This window comes from Catharus ustulatus, chromosome 2 (assembly GCF_009819885.2).
Source record: "Catharus ustulatus isolate bCatUst1 chromosome 2, bCatUst1.pri.v2, whole genome shotgun sequence".
NCBI classification, from domain to species: Eukaryota; Metazoa; Chordata; class Aves; order Passeriformes; family Turdidae; genus Catharus; species Catharus ustulatus.
The window spans coordinates 37,820,052-37,840,149 of record NC_046222.1 but is presented as its reverse complement, the minus strand read 5'-3'; the positions used below and the strand labels follow the sequence as shown (position 1 = coordinate 37,840,149).

The following is a 20,098-nucleotide window of genomic DNA, read 5'->3' as shown; positions in this document are numbered from 1 at the left end:
AGTCATAGTAAGGCTTTTCCTTTTTGCCTCTGCTCTAAAGACTTTATCAAAGTTAACTTGGAGGGGCAGGGGTGTGAGGAGGACATGGTGCAGGTTGGATATGGCAATGCAATCACACTGGGGGGGCGACATCATGTAGTGGCTGGGATTTGGGTCATTCAGCAGCTGCTTTAAAAAAAAATAAAAAGAGATAATATTTTAAGCATCAACCCAAAGAGGGGAAAACCAGCAGGGAGTGTCAAGCTGTAGAGCAGTGGCAGAGAAAGGCTGTTAATTCTTGAAAATGGATGTGCAAGCTAATCCTTCCCTGCAAATCCTTCCCCTTTACAGCCTGGTATACGGTCAGGCTCAGCAGCCTTTTAAATGCCAGATCAGCTCTTACTTAAATGGCATTTTGCTTTGCTATTTATTTATTAATTTATTTCACTTTATTTATTTGTTTATTTGCTAAGAATGGCTTTGAATAACGAGATGATCTCTGTCTGTCATTGTGTTGTGATGGCTCCGTGGTGTCCCAGTAGGAGTGCAGGAATGTGTTGAGTTTGCCAGGGCTCAGGCTACCTCGGACCTTTGGTACCGAGGCACGCCTGGCCGCAGCCCCCTCCCCGTGCCCAGAGCCCAGCCCTGTGCCCACCCGGCCGCAGGAACGGAGCGGGGCGGGATGGCTGGTGCGAATGGAAGCAGGAGCGGCTGCGTGAGTGGGGCTGAGCCGTGAAACGGGGGACAGAGGGAGAGGACAGCATCTGGGAAAATGCAGGGACACCGGAGGAGAAGGTAAAACTCCGGCTAGCTTCCGAAGGGAAGGGTTAAGCGAGGAAAGGTAGATGTGCTCTGCGGGTGGCAGGTAGCAGGCGAGCGTGCTGCTGTGGGATTTGTGGGACGGTGGGAAGCAGAAGGGCTCGCAGGGTACCGAGTTGGTGGGCAGAATGTAGGCTAATAAAAAAGCCTGTCCGTAGGTCTGCAGATACGGTCCAGGGATGCTGGCTGAGGCAGCAGAGGGCTAGCAGGGAACTGCAGAACCTCTGGGTCCAGAGAGCCCGGGATGCCAGAAGGGAGAGAGACGGCAGGAGAGGGTGGCTGCAGGTAACCCCTGCCGTGGGGAGGAGCGGGGGGAGCCCGCGGGGCACAGAACAGGGGCACAGCCCACCCGCGGGGCTGGCGGCTCGGTTTGCCCTTGGCGGGGGCACCGCTCCTCATCCTGCCGTGCCCAGTGTCGTCACCCTGCAGGCGAGGGAAGGGAACAGGGCTGGGGAGGGCAACCTGTCCTTCCAGTGGCAGACAGTCCCTCCTTTTTGCTTCATGTTTCTGTCTCAATGTGTGTATTTCTGTGTAGAGGGCTGGTCGCTGCTCTTGCATCCTTCTCTCTCCCTTTGCCAGAGAGGAGCAGACAGAGCACAGGCTGGCATGCTGCTTGGTTTCCTGGAGGGATCTGTGCCACTTGGTGGCACTAAAAAGTTGCGCTGAAGCGCGGTACTCGCCCAGAAGAAAAGTCCCCTCGCCCCCCAGCCCCGTGCGGCAGCGGAGTGCCCGGGGCCCCGGCACTGCGACCTCGGCGGACAGCAAACTTCGGGGGGCAGTTCGCAAAAGGTCGCCGGGACCGCCGGAATAAACTCTTCCCCGAGACTCCGTTTTAAACATTTTTTTTTTTTTTTTTTACTTCCCCCCCCCCCACCTCTTTCCTTGGATGATGCTGTTCTGAACCGATTGCCGCTTTCCCACTTGCCGGAGCACAGTGCCGGAGAGAGGTTTCGGTTTGCAGGGAGACTTTACAACCTTCAGAGCATCTGGAGAGATTTCCTCACAGGGCAGAACGCAGGGTTAGCTCACTATAAGCATAGAGAGATTGCTACCGTGCAAATGTGAGGAAGGGCTGAGGTGTTTAAGCAGGTGGGTCAGGCTGCAGCAAGTATTTAGGAGGACCAAGTCTGTGGTGGCAAAGACCCATCTGTTGTTTCATCGTTTGTTTGTTTATTCCTCCTCCTCATGCCTTCCCCCTCCCTTAAAACCAGGGACCGTTCACGCCTCTTGCAAATGAGATTTGGGCGATGCTGAGAGAGCAGCGTGTTGCATGGCGTGTGTGTGCATGCATTCGCGGGGGTAGGATACTCGGTCCTCAGCATTTGCCTGCGATCAGAAGAAAATAGGATGTGCCTGTAGCTGGAGGAGTGACAATGCTAGCCGAGTGGGGCTCACCTGCTGGTGATCTTTGCAGAGGCATTTGAGGATTATTCAGCTCCAGAAGGTCTGTGTGAGGAGCATTATCTCTGCCGTGGCTGAAAATAGGAGGTGCCTACCCCTACCTGTCTTAATTATTGCTACCAAAAGGACCATTTTGCCACCACCGTCGGAAGAAACACTTGCTGCCACTGACAAGGTAACGCTGTGGGTTGGGAGAGGGTATTTATGTGCCCTGGATTGTGGACAGAAACCCTGTGGATGAAGGAGGGACTCTTCCCCCCCTCCCCTTCTTTCTTTTGCTCTGTACCCTGGCTGATGGAGGACTAGCACAACCCTCGGGGGAGCAACAAGCCAACTGGTGGGGTGCCTCTCTAGGTCTCTAGGGGCTGCATGGGCATCGCGGGGTCAGGGTGCTGGAGGGCAGCTGGCACTGGTCCCTCCCCGGGAGCATGATATGTGTGGGGCTGCAGGGACCGGGGGTACTGTCCTACCTGGGCTTGGTGATATGTGTGATATAGCCCCTCTGCTCACAGGTGGGGATTTGTCTTGCTAGGAAGGTATAATGGAAACGGGAATGTATTTGTTTTCCAGAGACAGCCAGGCTTAGCTCAGCCATAGACTTTTCTGTGTGACCTTGGGACAAACCACTTGGCTCTGCTCGGCGAGTCCCGTCTGTTACTTACTTAATAATCAAAGCTAATCCCCCAACGTGCAGAAATGGTTCATTATGGACCGAGGGGGACAGCTCAGACCAGCCGAGCAGGGAGACAGAGACCTAAGCACCAGTGTGGATGCACACATGCATGTCTGTATGCACAGCCGCTTAGTTGTGGCAGCGCAGGTAGCTTTGTTGGGAGTTAACCTCGTCCAGCAGTTTTCTCTATGACCCAGATCTATGCGTTTATTTGTAAACATGCGATCCTGCGTGCCAAATGTGACCACCGTGGCAATTTTTGCCACCGGTTGATTTCCAGGTTGTTTTATTTCTGTCTTCCCGTTCCACAGACCTGGCTGGCGGCGAGGGCCGGCGGCGGGCGGTGCTCAGCACCAGGGACAGCGTCCGCTCCTCACTGCCCGCCGCCCGCTCACCCCGGGGCTCCGCCACCCCGACAGCCCCACTCACACTCCGTCTCTTCCCTGAGAAGAGATTTCCCGTGGGGAGGGGGTGGCTGCGTGCAGGGAGAGCCAGGACGTTTCTTTCTCCTAGTCTTGAAGACAAAGTAGGGGATCATCTCAAAAGTGGCAGAGGATCATCTTGAAAATACACCATGCTAAATCCTGAAAGAGAATGATGTATAGAGGAGTTAACTGTCAGGTTCTTTGATTTCCCTACGACTTGAGGTTTTTTTAAACACCATATTCCTAAACATTTATATCGCATGCTAATCTTTTGCAAATTCTAAAACACTTTGACTACGTTTTAGTATTTATGTTACATGATCATGACATTGATCTTATTTCAAATGTTCAGAGAGTATTTTTTGGGTTCCTATATGGATTTTCTGTCATTTTATCTTCCTACATAGTTATGACATTGGTGGCATAGTGGTAGTACTGGCTTCCCACCATAACCACTCTTGTTGCAACTCACTGGGAAGTGGTTTCTGAAACTGCAGTTACTTTTTCTTCATCATCTCATTCACTCCATACAGTTTTATTAATTAATAAAATGTCTAGGATCACACATGAAAACACACCAGAGCTATTAGTTCCTGCATCACATGGTATAGCTGGGTTTTGGTAACAGCAGCGATATGTAGTATATTTGGCAAAATTAGAGATCGTTGCAAGTTTTCCTGGGAAGTTAAACACCTACATATTAAAGCCAAAATTGTTCCATCAATCTGAAAGCATGTGTGGGCATAACATGGGGAAGAACTTCCAAGGATTGCTAAGGATCTTGTTAATTAAAGCTTTCTCTGTTTATTAGCTATGAAGAAATGAGATCAACACTTCAGTCTGTCATTTCCAGTGGATGTTCTGACCAAATGGTGAAAATGGTCCCTTGCTGCTTAGCTTTTTCATATTTCTAAGTGGAATTATATAAAACTGCTTTGTAGTCTCTCCTTTTGTATAAAGCTGGGTCGTTTTGTCAAAGAGCTTGATCCAATGCCCACTGGAATTTGCAGAGCTGATAATGTAATGAACAATGTTTGCCTGATGTTGGGTTTTCTGTTTGTTTTGTTGTGTTTGTGGACAGAAAAGATAAACCATAGTAGAAATATCAAAACAGAACAAGGTGCTCATATTCCATGATTTTCAAATAAAGACCATTTGAGTGTGTCAGGTTTTGTGTGACCAAAGTGAATTAGCTCTGAGCAATGGGTATAGGGGATCTCCTCCTGAAAAATGAACCTTCCCAGAACACTGGGAGATAGATTGCCAGAACAGCTTGAACACACTGCTTAGAGTTTGCAGTGCCATAGCAGAACTCAGCAAATCTTCGTACCCTGAGTATACTTTCTCCTAACATTGGTCCAAATCAAGATGAGCTGAGAGGTCGCTCCCTTTATGTAACTCTTTTTCTAAGGCTGTTCCATATTTTGCTACTGTAACATCTTCACTGTTAGAGAAGTGACATGACTGATTCTGAACCACTAATTCAGTTGCTACTTGCTATGGTTTTGTCTTCTCTGATGACAAAGCATAGGTTAATTCCTTGGGATATACCGATTTGATCCATATCAACATATATTATCTCATTTCTGATGGATTTAAATTAATTGTGGTATGTATTGTAAATGAATGCCTGGAAAACATTTAATCAGCAGGTACAATGGCTTTAAGTTATACAAACATAATATATAAGTAAATTTTGTCACTACGAATGAACAGATTTTAAGGATGTTAGGTTTTGTGATTTTTTCTGATCCTGAAAATCCTTTAAGGACAACCTTAAACTTTAGATAAGTCTTTACAGATATCTGACCAATAGTATTCTTCTTCTGAGAAGCACAGGCCATATTCCTAAGTGCTTCCCTGGATTGGGCCATGACTTCTCATTCTAATACAGCACTTTTCTTTGATTAAGTAATCTGACGTATTATTTTAATTATTTAAATCTGCCTGAAGATTCAGAAACTATGAACGAGCCTGCTGCAAACCAACAAAAGAGTAATAAAGAAGAAACCCGAAGGGAAACCTTGTTACTTCTCCCTTTTCAATTTTTTTTCCCCATGACACAGATTAGAATAAATAAAGCAGTTTGCCTCAGCCGAGTTGGTGCTTTGCCTGTTAGAAACCACCGTGCCAAGTGGGTTTAGATTGCAAAGCACAGGTGCTTCGCTGCAGGGTCACTAGTGGGCGCTGCTATAATAATGTAAGCCCCGGAGGAAAGGGGGTCACCCTGCAGCTCTAAACACAGTCACACCTGCGGGAGCAGAAGTGCTGTACAACAGCCAGATGCATCCCATGCATAAACTCTCAGCCACAAATACAGTGGGAAAAATCATCTCTTTGGGAACAGTCTGATTTTTGATCAAGTTTTTAAATTAGTGCCCTTAGATATTAGCGTGCTTTTTCTTTCTTTCGTTCACTACAGATTGCAAGTACAGATGGATATGTATTTGAGATTGGTATAATTTTGAAGGATTTATATATTTTTAATAACGAAAGATTTGCGTGACGTTTCATGGAATATTACAGATGCTCATTTTCTACTCGGTTAAACCTCAACATGAAGTAGCTGGAACTCTGCCCTAAGAGAACAGCTGAGAATTTCTCCTGACAGTCTGGCATGAAGTTTATATTACCAGAGAGAGCAGAGGTCACAGGAACATGTTGAGTGCTTAATCAGATCTGTGTCTTCAGTCATCTGGGTAGTATGTAAACTTTGGTCTAGGGTGAGACTGAGCAAAGGACAGATCGGCCGTATTATTTTTCTGTCCTACTTCTGCAATTGCTCCAAGCCTAAAGTTAATGCACCAGAAGACTGAGACCAAAGTGCCCTCTGTTGTTAAAGCATGTGACTTCAGGGTAAGTTTATAGTTAGATCTATAACTGAAATAAGCAAGGAACATTGAGACACTAGTAATTAAGCACCAGATTCCATTTCACTTATGTTTCAGTCAATTTGGGATAAGTCCATTGACGCTGAAGAAATTGAACAGTGTGGGAAAAAAAAATTGACCCTAAGTGCTGTGCATGTTGTCCATCAATGAAAACAAAACAGATAAATTATTAACTGGGAAACAATTCCCATTATTTTGTGCATACACTCAGGAATTCACTTTCTTTGAAACTGCTGATACCTCTGTTCTCAATCTGAGGGCTATATCATGTCAAATTCCCTTTAGGATTGTCTCTAAAAAATTCAACAAGAGTTATATTTAAGCTTATGAAATTTTACTTAATTTTGGTTTAGTACTCATCCTGTTTGTAATAATAAGCTGCTTGTAGAAAGAGAGAATTGTAATTGAAACATAGAGGGACTTGTATGTGATTCTTTTGGGAGAGAAGCACAGTTAAGTTGTATATTTGAATAGTTCCCTTGGCTATCTTCTCTTCAGGAAGGCATTCTCCAGGAAATATAATTAGTGTGCTTAGTGTATCAGCTCTCTGCTCAACCATTTTGCCTGAAATAGGATTTGTTACCTGATTAGTCTCAGGGTATCTTCTCATGGTGTCACCAGCTGTGCCCATCAGAAGGATGACAGGCAATAAACACAAATTGAAAAACAGAAAGAATAAATAATTCTATAAAAAGAATCTTTTTTAGAATAAATAAACTGTGACTGTGGTCAAACAAGTTCCCAAAAAAGTTGTGGAGTCTCCATCCTCAGAGATATTAAGAACCTGACTGAACATTAAAGAGATATTAGGAATCTTACTGGACATGAAGCTAAAAAATCTGTTTTAAATGAACTTAGGTAGGCAGAGGGAATGGACCAGATAACTTCCTGAAGTGCCTTTCCACCTCAACTATTCCGCTCTTAAGTTTATGAGTGCAAGGCCGGAGAATGAGATCTCTACTGTGCAATACAAACACATTGAAATATTAGTCAATGTAAACTCCAAATTATTTCATTACACTATGAGAGGCCACAGAAAATACTGACTTCAGATACTTTGGATGTGAATCCTAAGCCCAATACTATAAAACAGAAGCAGTGTTCTCAGGGTAATTAGAGACTTTCAAAGTTCCAAGTAAATTGACCTTAGTTTTAATATAGTGATGACTGTTCATTAATTGTGGAGCAGTTGCAGCCTGCATCTGGCCCCTTCTATTCCCTTTGATGCCATGGAGGGGAAAGATTTTATTGCTTTCAGAAACAGGAATCCCCCAGCTATGACATATCCTAGTATAGTGGAACAGAAAGATGGAGGAGACCTTCAGCTTTGCCTCATTCTTTACCCTGTAATTTTATACTGATCGGCACAACTATAAGCAGAGAAGAGTAAACAGCTGTTCTTTGGAGGGAAGAGATAAAAATGGCCTTCCTTCCCTCTCTTTTTCATATATCCTCTGGAAATTTTTAATCTATAGACACAAGACTAAAAGCATTGGTGAATATGTGTTGCAGAATTAAAAGAGTGGATTGGATTTTTTTTACCATGAGCTCACCCCAAGCCCCTGAACTCTCTCTATTTGTACATCTGCAGATTCACAGGCACCTAGGTTATAAAAAGGCATCTCATATCCAGTTACAGTCTGCAGCAGAGCTAGCACTCGTCTAGATATACTTGTGTTCAGGATATGTAGCCTTAATTTGAGAAGTTCAGAAAAATAAGCACCCATGGTGTTAAATAACAGAGTACTATTTCTGTTCAAATGTTAATAAATTAATAAATAATTTATTTATTTATTAATACATTCAATTAGTTAAAGGTGTAGGAATTTAACAGCTGTGATCTTGTACAAGGATATCCCCTGTTGTTCATCCTTTTGACTGTTTGCAAATTATACAGTGCCAATTTCAGAGTGATGGAACAAATAATTGCAAGACATAAGTAATAGTGATAGTCTGTAATTAGGGACTGTGATTAACCTGAACTGAACTTCTGTTATTCCTTAGTGGCAAAGGATTGCAGTATTGATAAGACAACTCTTCATAGAATTAAAAGAACCCAAACCTTCTTGAAGTGTTTTATAATGGTCTGAAACTTATTTTATTATTAGCACTTTATATTACTAAAATTAATATTACATGAAATTATTAATATTGCAATTAATATTTAAATATTATATTAAAAGTTTCCTCTTTTTTAAGGATTTGCATTTTATTTGTGAATACTTACTCAAACTCACTCACAGCTCTGTGAAAATAGCTTATAATTTATATATCTAGGTAAAATAATAAAGCCTAGAATCAAGCAGAAGAAGGTTTTTATATTTGTGTGCCTCATCTTCAGAACCAGGAAGAGTTTCAATGTGTCACTAAACTGAATGACTTAGCTGTGAGGAGTAAATTCAAGATTAAAATCCTGTGAGATTTTCAACTCAAAGAAACAGAGGTAGATTTTCTATTGTGATGATTTCTTTCACTGTGCAATATCTAGGTTCTGTTAGAGTCATTGTTAATGGATTAGAAGTGATTGGTGGTTTCTGAAATGTATGACATATTTAATTATTTATTGCATCGAAAGATTTTATGCCAATAAAACTGAGACTGGGGTCTTTCCCAGTATTTTGTAGTTGTTTTGTTAAAAATGAAATTGGATATATTGGTTCACTGAGTAGCTCAGCATCTTAGATTTAAAAGTACACTTACCTTTCTGTACTATCGATGTATTCACTGGCAGGTGAGGAGTAATAGATGATGTAAATAGGTATTTAATGTGCTCAGGGATCAAGACCTGGCAAACAACTGTTTAAGCACTGTATTTAAAGCTGGCAGCATTCTGCTGCAAATCTACTGCCAGGTGCAGAATATTTTCAAGTACATTTTCTAGTTCCACAAGTTAACCACAGCCCAAGACGTGAAATGTTTGCTGATTTATTTATTTATTTGTCCTTCAGCAACAGTAAAGATGAGTGCAGATTGCATTGGAGTCTATAGATAAATGTAGCTGATCAAATATTTTGGGCATTAGTGTATCTGTACAGTTTTTGTGTTGACTTCTTGATACCTGTGGAGTCTGTAGGGTTGTGTACAGTAAAAGGATTTTTCAAATTGCTTTTTGATGAATTTTGAAGTAAGACTATAAAAAGGTAAAAATAATTCCATTGCTTTGTTTTTTTAGAATTATTATTCCTTTGCTTAAAACAAATATAAATAGGGATAACAAAATCAGTTTTCTTAGTCTTGTTTAAAAGCCAATTTTTTTCATGTTGTATCTTGCTAAATAAAAACAGATTTATACATTCTGCTATTCTTAGAATAACAGCTTTATGTGTCAACAGCAGTTTCCTAGCGCTGGAATGGATAATAGATTGCAGCCCAGGGTCCATTAGTACATATTAGAGATATAGAAAGTGTTTAAAATTAAAGGGAGTTTTTTTTGAAGACAGGTATCAGAAATGACAACACACCTTTCTTCTGTAGAATTAAATACTTGCAGTCTTTTATGCATTTGAAAATATTTCCCCAGAGAATTTTTAAACGTGATTGTCAAGAAGAAAGAAGTTGATTTATACCAGCAGAAGTACAGGCTAAGATTATGAAACACTAGAGTGAGATAAAGTTTTCCAACTTGAAAATGATGAAAACATGCATACTCAGTAGATAACATATTGCAGGCATTGATAGCTGTAGAAATAAGTGCAAAAAAGTTAAAAAAATATTATAAGATATTGTATCTTAATATATAAGATTATATATATTGCTGACTTTATAAATAATTTTAAAGATCTTTCTCTTATTTGTTAATTTTTGAAGGGTATGAGGATTATGACCTCATGTGCAGCTCTGCATAGCTGTCCACTTGGAGATGATGGTGACTCCTTAGAGAACAGATGCCAACTCGTGGTTAACAATCAGTATAGTGCTCCTTCTATCCAGAAGATTTGATAACTGCTTTTCACCAACTCTCCAATTTTTTTTCATCATGTTGTCTCTACCAGCCTAAAATTTCCTAAAATGGTCCTTTTGCTTTTCCTTGCAATTTTGCTGTTGAAGGAAGATGTCTGTGGGAACTTTGGGCTTTTGGTTTCAGCACAGGCAAATGAGAGAAGAGTGGTTGCACACATGCCTGGTGATATTATCATTGGAGCTCTATTCTCTGTCCATCATCAACCAACTGTTGACAAAGTTCATGAGAGGAAATGTGGAGAGGTAAGAGAGCAGTATGGTATTCAGAGAGTGGAGGCAATGCTCCATACCCTTGACAGAATTAATTTGGATCCCACGCTGTTGCCAAATATAACATTAGGATGTGAAATAAGGGACTCCTGCTGGCATTCTGCTGTGGCTCTGGAGCAGAGCATTGAGTTTATAAGGGACTCTCTTATTTCTTCGGAAGAAGAGGAAGGGATGGTGCGATGTGTGGATGGATCATCATCATCTTTCCGCTCCAAGAAACCCATTGTTGGTGTCATTGGGCCTGGCTCCAGCTCTGTTGCTATCCAGGTCCAGAACTTGTTGCAGCTTTTCAATATACCTCAGATTGCTTATTCTGCCACAAGCATGGACCTAAGTGACAAAACTCTGTTCAAGTATTTTATGAGAGTGGTGCCATCTGACGCACAGCAAGCAAAGGCGATGGTGGACATTGTCAAACGCTATAACTGGACCTATGTTTCTGCTGTACACACTGAAGGTAAGAGGTTGTTCTTTGCCGTGTAGAAATGACTTTGAAATACTCTGATGTGGACTAATTGATGTATGATGATAATTTGATGTTGCATTTTTTGCCAGTCAGCTGTCAACTGTATAGGTTTTTACATAATAACCTACATTCTCTGTGAGTCTGATGTGGCATCATGTTGTCAATGGATAAAAACAAATTTTGAACACAAGATGGCATATGCTGTAGGGCCACTCATTGGTAAAAGTACTTGATCTGGAGTCTCCCAAATGGCCTTAATTTATTTTAGTTGAAATTTATTTACTTTTATTTATCTACTAATGAGTATTTATGTGGACTAATAATTATGACTATTTTAGAATCAATGGGTAGTGAGAAAGCATCTGGTCTTCATAGTGCAGATGAGAGCTACATCCTCCTTTGGAAAAGTGGTTGTGTCAGAATATGTCCCTGCTTAATATCTGAGCCACAGAGGTACAGGTACTAGAAAACATGCAATTCTAGCTAATGCTTGAATGCAAGTTGCCCCAGCTCCTCTAGATCAGAAATCTTTCCATCTTTTTTACAGTACTTCATGGATTATTGCACTACTTCTTCCTCTGCCTCTGGCCATTGGTTTTGGGAGAGAGCAAGGGAAGTTTCCTCGAATTTCCTCACACATTTATGCTCCATCAGATGTCCAGAAAATCAGAACTGTGTGCTAAATTGCTTTTCTGTTTTTATTTATTTGACATAGAGCTTAAACCTTTTATCCAGAGTTCAGAAGAGTATGTGATTAAAGGGAAATGCTATGGAAAAGTGTATTTGATTTCATTATTCCTTGTAGATACTGATAGGATTGAGTTCATCTTGCTAGAAGTGACTAGAATTTCATACTATCTTAAGAGCAAGTTTCATCAGCATCTGCCTAATGACACCACCATTTAAGGAGTTTATGGAATTAAGTTCTGTGATGAGTTTTAGGACCTCACTATGTTGCCTTTGTTCAAATAGACAGATGTTGAATGGCAGGCTCAGAATACAATCTGAGAATGGAAAATGTTAAGAGATTAAGTAGTGATGGTGACGTTAAGTAGTGGTGGTGACGTCGCCAAGCAGTGGCAGATGCTGCTGGCTTTATTACAACCAATAGAGAGCAGATTGCCCTTCCCACACACTGAGTATGCTTCTCTGGCAGGCTTTATACTATTCAAAGCCCCTTCTGAGGAGATGCTGGTATCCAATGGTATAATGTCGAGATCTGTTTCCTCCTACAGATATGCAGAGAACTTATTCTACAGTATTAAAAAAAAAGTTAGAGCTTGCATGCAGATTGTCACAACCACATTTCCATCATGACAGTGAGAGCTGGTAAATAGCTGAAGCTTCTTTTGTATGGTGATGCATGAATATATTAACAGTTTAATCTAAAACTTCAGTGTTCAAAACAGTGTATAAATCACTCTACATGACAGCATGGTGCGGTATTCTGTACCAACTGATGCCTTTGGCATGGTTAGGTGTGCAGCCTTCCCTTCACAAATATGTATTAATAACATCATGGTCAAAAATAATGCCACTAACAATAGCATAAGATTTTATATACTGACTAATTTTGATGACTCATCTAGTTTTTGTAATGAAAAACTTTTACACCTCTCCTTATTGAGATGGGAATGTTTTTATATTCAGTGTGGGAATAGTCATGCTTACATCAAGGTCTGATTCTTCACAGAGTGAAAATATGTACTTTTTCCACTTTCTGTGGACACTTTGGAGCAGATGGTAGCATATGGCATGTTAATCTTACAGCAGAGGAACTTTGTACTGTGCACTTGAAAGAAGAGAAAAGGGACACAAGGGCTGGAGTTGGACATAGGTGCTTTGGGCAAGATGAGAAGTAAATGAGAGAAGAGCTGAACGTGCAGAAGGAGAAAAACAAAGTTATGTATATTGCACAACGTGTTCCTGCTTCTGCCATTATTAAAGTGGATATGATAGGAGGAGCATTGTTAAAAACTGAGACCGCATTCATAGCATATTTACAGCAATATAATTTTGGACTTCAGTGAAAGAATGTTAAACTTGGGTGAACCTTATGATCCTATCATCTAGTTGCATAGTCTGGTAAGGATGATGAATAGGGTCTCCAGATAAATAAAATCAAAGTTTTATTATAATAGAACAGATGGTATTTATGATGGAATAGAAAAATACAAGGTGATCAAGGTACTTTGAAAATTGACAACATCTGATGTTTCAGGCACTTTCCAAAGACTATGGCACATGTTATCCCTTGCATTTTTAAAAAAACTACCTTTAAAAAACCCTACACATGAATGTTATTTATTTATTTATGTTGTAGTTATTTTTCATTTTACTATAATATCTTGTAAATTATAACATCCTAAATATGCCACTTGACTCAGTGTCCTACATTCACACGTATTATTTCAAAACAGAAAAAAAGATGGTTGAATGCTGCTCCTTGCAATTTTTATTGATGTAGGATCTTGACCACCCGTAGAAGGTAGTCCTTTTCACACTTCTTTTCACACTTCTTTTCACACTTCTTTTCACACTTCTTTTCATACTTCTTTTCACTACCGTTCTGGCAGTTTCTTTAGCTAATTTTAATTCATTAATTCATTAATTAATGAGATTTTTCTGATCTTTATTATCATATTCTGATCAATACTGTCTTTAGCCTCTGTGAATGATTTCCATGGAGAGGGAGGGTTCTCTCCTCCAAAGCTGTATGGGGAATAAAAAAGAGGCAGGAAAACCTGATCTCTTAATCTGTTTGGTAGTCCCATCAGCAGATAAATTTATAGGTCTCTTTTTGGTCTAGTGTAAGAAAATCCTGGCATACAGCAACAGTTCTATAACAAAAAGTTTCTTGTTTGAATCTTTCCTTATGCACTTACTAATTATCTTTGTCTGCAGTGGATTAATGTTTTGGGAGATTGATCTGAAATTTTATTGTTAAATCCTTACATGAGACTTCCAGATTTAAAATGCACAAAGCATGTTGAGATTCTTGTAAGCTTTGGTCCTTTGACATTTGGCATTACAAATTAAACCAGATGATGCCTCCAGGTTTACAAGTAACGTCTAAAAGTAACATTTTTTTCCTAAAAATGGGAAGATAGCAACGCCTGCTGTCAGTGTAGTTCTTGTAGTTTTAAGAAGGAAGGTTCTTCAATCCCTTCAATAGAAAATGTGAACAACAAATGAATGAAATTTCTCACTAAAAAACAGTCATCTTCACTTTCTGCAGAGTATTTTACATAGGCCAATCAGAAATCCTTGCAAGTCTTCGTCTTGGGTTGTAACTCCGTCTTGCTTGACTCTGTCAGGAATCATCATCATTGTCATCATTGTCATCATTGTCATCATTGTCATCATTATCGCCATCTTCCCCCCAGTCCAACTCTTCCTTGCATTGAATCACTTGTGAGGCTCTACTCTGAACCAACCTGACTTTAAAATAAAACCTCCTCATGCACAATGAGGGCTGTTTTTCAGAAAACCACATCAGTTCTGAGGTTCAGTCCACACTGACAGACAAGTTAGCAGTGCATGGCAGGGATCCAGGAGTGAGCAGGAATGAGGGAAATTGGAACATGAAACTCCATGTACTAGGGACCTATCACTCAAGGCCTGAAGTAACTGCCTTCAAACTTATGGATTACTACAACAGGCATGCAAGGGTTTGCTGGAGTTCCTACTGATCCAACTCTTTCAGTTGATGTTGCAGATGGTTTTTCCCACTTCTGTGGTAGGAGCAAAGCTTAAACAAACTTTCCTTAAAATTAAACCAACATTCACTTCTTGAACCAACTTCAAAGACAGACAGCAAGTCAATAATGCAACCAAGAACTCTGTGTGTGCTTCTGTCTGAGGAAAAGTAGCACAGCAGAGAGAAGGCCCCTAGTTTAGCCTCACAGTCTTGCAAGAATGTTTGAGATTCTGTTTAGCTCAAGACACTCCTGTCCATCTCTGTGGAAACTAATGCTTACAGGAAGGTGTAGAGAGGGAAATTTGTGCATGTGTTTTTGGTTGGTGATGGTTGGCATGCAGTTGCGCCATGCAGCTTGTGCACCATGGGCGTTTTTCTCAGCCTTTTTTTGCTTAACCACTTGACATTACAGTTAATTGAAAATGGTGGGAGAAAATCAGGAAGAGGCTGGCTGGCTTCTGAAAGACACACAGTTGGTTGTTTACCTCATTTCCCATATGAAAACATTCCCTGTTTTTTTGCGGTTTTTTTTTGAAAGATCAAAGAAAAATATGTGCAATTTTCTTTTCTGCTGTTATTGAGGTTTGAAAGCCTCATTCTGAAAGCCAGTTTGAACTCAACACCCTCCTGTTAAGCAGACTGACATTTGGATCAGACCTTCATAGTCAGAAACAAAATCAATCCCTGAGAATCTCTGCTTAAAATTTGCCTGGAGTCAAATGAATTAATAACTAAAAAGGCAATTTTCATTTCCATTGGAAACCCTTTATTTTGCTGCACTGAACGGGGTGAAGAGGTGATGTATGCTGGAAAAACAGAACTGTACAGGGGTACAATTGAAACACAATAAGCCAAATATATTGGGGGTGGCAAGGGAGAAATTTATTCTGGTTATGTAAAAGGTGTAATTTGCTTTTGAACACAGCCTTAAGAAATAAGAGAGTTTGTTGATATTTTCTTCAGGCAGCTCTGCAGGTAAAATTTGAATGAAACTCATCCTCAAAATCCTCTGTGTTTAACTTCACTTTCCTCCATTTAAATTAATCGTAAGTGCATATAAAGAGGTGGTTCACATTCATTTTCTTGGGATATAATCTGGCAAGCATAAGAAAATCAGACCTTTTTTCCCCCCTGCACATAAAGGTTATTCCACACAGTTCCTTTCATATTTGTTCAAATCTGTCTGGTTAAAAGATTATTTTTGCCCCATCCTTTGCTCCTAAATTAAAAACTAAATCAAAATTAGTCATAGTCTGTGAGAATAGGATGAAGAAATGAATGAAAGAGTTGATATTAAACCAGTTGCCTGGAACAAACTGTACTTATATGGGGTCTTCCCTTCAGACTCTAGATTTTTCTCCTTTAGAGACAACAACTGTATCATGGTCAAAAATATTATTTGCTTTTCACAAGGTAATACAACTGAAATTTGGGTTTATTTTATTTGAAGCAGAGGTGATATTTTTTCGTGTTTTATATGCAGAAAAAACCCATGTTAAATAATGTACCAAGAATTTCTGTGCTAATCCATGAAAATATTTTCAGTTGCAGACAAAATCTATTTCTAAAAATCCATTTCTGAAAATTGAAGAATTTCCCGTCTAAAGACTGGAGAGCATTCTATTCCAGCATTTTTAAATTTTTGCTATTGGGTAAAATATTTATATGTTTGGAGTTTTCTGAAATTACCTTTAAACTGTTTCAAACAAGAATTTTAAGATCAAAATTATCACAATTTGATATTAATCACATTAATCTTGTAGCAAAACTGAACAATATCTCTCATCTGAAAGAAAATATGGGGGAAAAATTACCCAGTTCAAGTTTCAGTCCTATCCCATTGCTTGGTCATTTTTATTGAATGTTGACATCTGAAAGAGGGAGCCGTTTTCTTGCCTAATTTCAAATATTTATTCTAGTATCCCAGTTGTGAAAAGTGAACAAATGCTATCTGCCAGCTGGGAATACTGAGACAGAAAGGTTGAGTTAATGTTTGTGGTGCTCTGACAACATTTTAACACTGCTGTTAGGCTGCTCAGGCCAGCCACACCTGCTGTGAAGGATCTTGTCTGACAGAAAAATATAAAGTGAGGGGAATACTCTGCATTCTGTGAGTGTAATGGGGATGAAAATTCTTAGGGATAATACCGTGGGACTGCAAAAGGAGTATGAGCAAAGAGGTGTGCTATTCTAAAGCTTAAAAAGAAATTAATTGTTAAAGGAATGACGGAAGGTGGGCTTAGCTAAGAGCAGGCCATTCTGGTTGTCAAAATGTCATTTTGCTTCTTTTGTTTAGGGACTAAGTGTTTGAATGGTGCTTTTTCAGCTACTTAGGTTCTATAGCAACTCAGTGAAAGTTTCAATGTCACGAAACTTTCTTTCACTGAGAAGAAGCAATGGGAGTCCGGCAACCTCCAGCTACATCTTCTGTTTTCCCACTGCTTGAGGTCTGGAAATGGCTCAGTTACTGTCCCCATGCCCAGGCTACACCTCTTCAATCAGAGAGGGATCCATAAAGTTGATGAGATTTGGAAATTGTTCAGAAAACGAAGTTTCACTGCACAGTGCTTACTGGGTCAGAGCAGTTTTATGAAAGATAGTTCTTCTAACATGTGCTTTCAGATGCCTTTTGGTAGTGATAGTGATTCCTTTTCTGGATCCTTCATTGATATTTTGGCTTTGAGATAAAAAGTATGTTATATAGGCCTGGTTGGAAAACAAATATTCAATGCAATATAATAGAAAAAAAAAATCCTGAAGTAAATTTTGTCCCAAGTCAGAACTCAAAGCTAAAATAACAACATTTTTTAGTGAATAAAAAGTCTGACAAAATTTAGAATTTGGTCAAAATAAACTGCTTGATGGGATTATGTTAAGAGTTGATAACAGATAACTTGATAAATCAAATTGAATCTTTATTCTAAACTGTGTTTGCTTTTAATTGTTTTTCACAAATATTGGTGTTCCTTAACAGTTTTGGCAAAAGGTATTTTATTCAAGAAAGAACTGGAAGTTTCCCTTACATCCCATTTTATTTAGCATGTGTTTTATATCACCAATCCTGTACACAAATTAAACATTTTTGGATGCATTGAAATTAATTTTTGAAGTAATTTTTCACAGATTTTAGGGTCAAAACTAAATTTTGGTATATGAAAAGCATGCAAACAAACAAACAAACTACCAAACCCCAAAATTTCCAAAACATTATTTCCTATTCCTTGAAATAGATTCTATTATCTAGAATTCAGGGGGGGAATCAGAACACTGTTGAGATGGAAACCAGGAACAAAGGAAGTGAGACAGAAAAAGCCATCCAACATCATTGGAAGGACTAGGATGAGAGCACACTTTTCAGAAGGCTAGTGATCACAGGTAGGAAAAGACTTTGCAAGAAAATAGGATTTCATTTCCTATAGAAACAAGGAAAAAAGTAGATGTCCTGCACTTATCAGTATCTCTATGTATCAAAACCATATTGTAGAGAGCTTAATAGTGCAGGAATTAAAACAATGATGCTTCAAAATTGAAACTTTATGTACAGTTAAGGAGGAGAAATAGATATTTACTTTGATCCATACATGAAGAACATTTCCTGTGCCTATAAGAGCTAATTTGTGATTTCTTTGAAAGCTAAGAAAGGCCAAAGGGCTTGTGTGGGATCTTTTAAACTTTTCCACCTTCCCTAAGGCAGTTCTGACTAGCTGATCCTTGAATTATGCAGGAGACAGTGATCTTGGAGGTGAGCCAAAAATTATAGACTTTGTTTTAATTTAGTTTGAAAGCCACTGGAGAGAGAATAATGTTGCATCCATCTTACTAAAATCTGATTGCAGGCTCATGATGTGGAGGCAGCCCATGCTGTAATGCATGGTGTTTATATGATTATATTGTATGTGTATACATTAAAGGAGTGATTGGGAAGGTTATTAACAGAACAATTGCCATCTACCTTGGCAACTGAATTTACAGGCAATACTTTTCATAAATCATTGCCTTGTTTTTAAATGAACATAATGTAATCCATAATTCTGAATATACTAGCTGGAAAAGAAAGTATTTAAGATTTCCTTTAACTGAGGGCTTTGATTTTTCTTTCTCAAGGTCTGACAACATTTATGGCTGGCCAGATACATGGTCCAGGTGATATAAGTGAAAGCCTCCATATAAAATCAATTACATTGTCAAAGGGCAAACAAGCATAGTATGGGGAATGGCTTTTCTCAAAGGCAATGCATACTCGAAGAATTGCAAAGATAATATCTGGGGTGGATGGTGAACCATCATCCTCAATGAGTCCCATGGCCAAAATCCAACCCAACTGTTGAGAAGAGTGGAAGTATGAGGAAAATTCTTTCACAGTCTGTTGTGATGTAGTCAAATGTTTCCTATTTGTGTTTAACTAGAATTAGATGTTTTGTTTGTACCATTCCTTCTTGAGATAGATTTCTTTTAACTTTCTAGTTGAAGTTACTGGGAATAGGAGGAAGAATAGAGGAAGTACTGCCCAAACAGAGGTGCAAATTCATAGTGAGGGGACTGTGATAAGGATCTAGGAAATTTCCTTTTCTCAGTGAAGATAGCTACAGCATGCAATTCAGCTGCCCAAGACTGTGAATAAGGAGTGAATAAGGCAAGCGTATATAAACTATAGTTGATCACACATGGCAGAATCACAGAACATGTTCACCTTTACCTGATTTCATTTACAGAAATCTGTTCTCCATATTTTATTTCTGCTATGTAGGATTGGTAGTGAAATGGCAACTGGTTATTAGTAATTATTACTTAGGATAAAACATATTGTATATGAAGATACACACCGAGCATCTTCACTGAGCATCATGTAGAGACAGAGTTGATTTCGCTATCAGGTAGTCTGTTCAGACTCTGGATTACTCATTCTTCAAATGAAACAACCAGCTGTGTTTCTCCAACCTATAGCCCTTTACTATGACAAGTTCTTCCCAGAGAAATGCTTCTCTTCCCAGAAATTGTTCTAATCTTTATTTTGGGGAAACCAGAGCCATAGTTCTCCTGTCACTTCTGTAAAGTGCCTTTTCCAGATGCTGCTTTTTCTTATAGTCCTTGTATGAATCTTTTCAGTTTTTTCAAATTTTTTTAAGAACATGTACCATTTTTCTCAGGGAAATTGTTATTCCATTTCCTTCCTCACTTCGAAGTCAGGCAGAACATCAGCGCACAAAATGGTATTTCTTACCTTATTAGCAAACAAATACAGTGGTGGCCTGTAAATACATACTGTTTATTTTTCCCTTTGCAGTTATCTGCCTCCCTCTTGTCATAGCTTCTGCTTATCTGGTTTATCTCACTGTCCTCAAAGTACAGTGGTGGTTTTTAAAACTCATTTCCCACTGTTTCTTTTCTTGTTGCATTAATTCTTTACTGTTAATCCTGGTTAGGTTTGGATTTTTTTCCTCTTATTCCTCCCTGGTCAACATAAGATTACTGAGCAACTTCAGGTAGATAATTTTATAAATATGACAGGATGCA

At 39.5% G+C, this 20,098-nt stretch overlaps 1 protein-coding gene across 5 annotated transcripts in view; it reads left to right on the top strand.

Moving 5' to 3' along the window:
- The first annotated feature begins 636 nt into the window (after positions 1-636).
- GRM5 (glutamate metabotropic receptor 5) overlaps positions 637-20,098 on the top strand; it is a 258,426-nt gene continuing 238,964 nt past the window's right edge. For 2 of the 5 annotated variants that reach the window (XM_033085960.2, XM_033085932.2), the window contains exons 1-2: positions 1,686-2,374; positions 9,996-10,875. In XM_033085960.2, coding sequence (XP_032941851.1) covers positions 10,197-10,875 — 679 coding nt within the window. In that variant the 5' untranslated portion in view covers positions 1,686-2,374; positions 9,996-10,196. Of the gene's footprint in view, positions 775-1,020; positions 1,084-1,683; positions 2,375-9,995; positions 10,876-20,098 lie in introns of those variants that run through there. The other 3 variants (XM_033085942.2, XM_033085952.2, XM_033085967.2) reach the window with 3 other exon arrangements.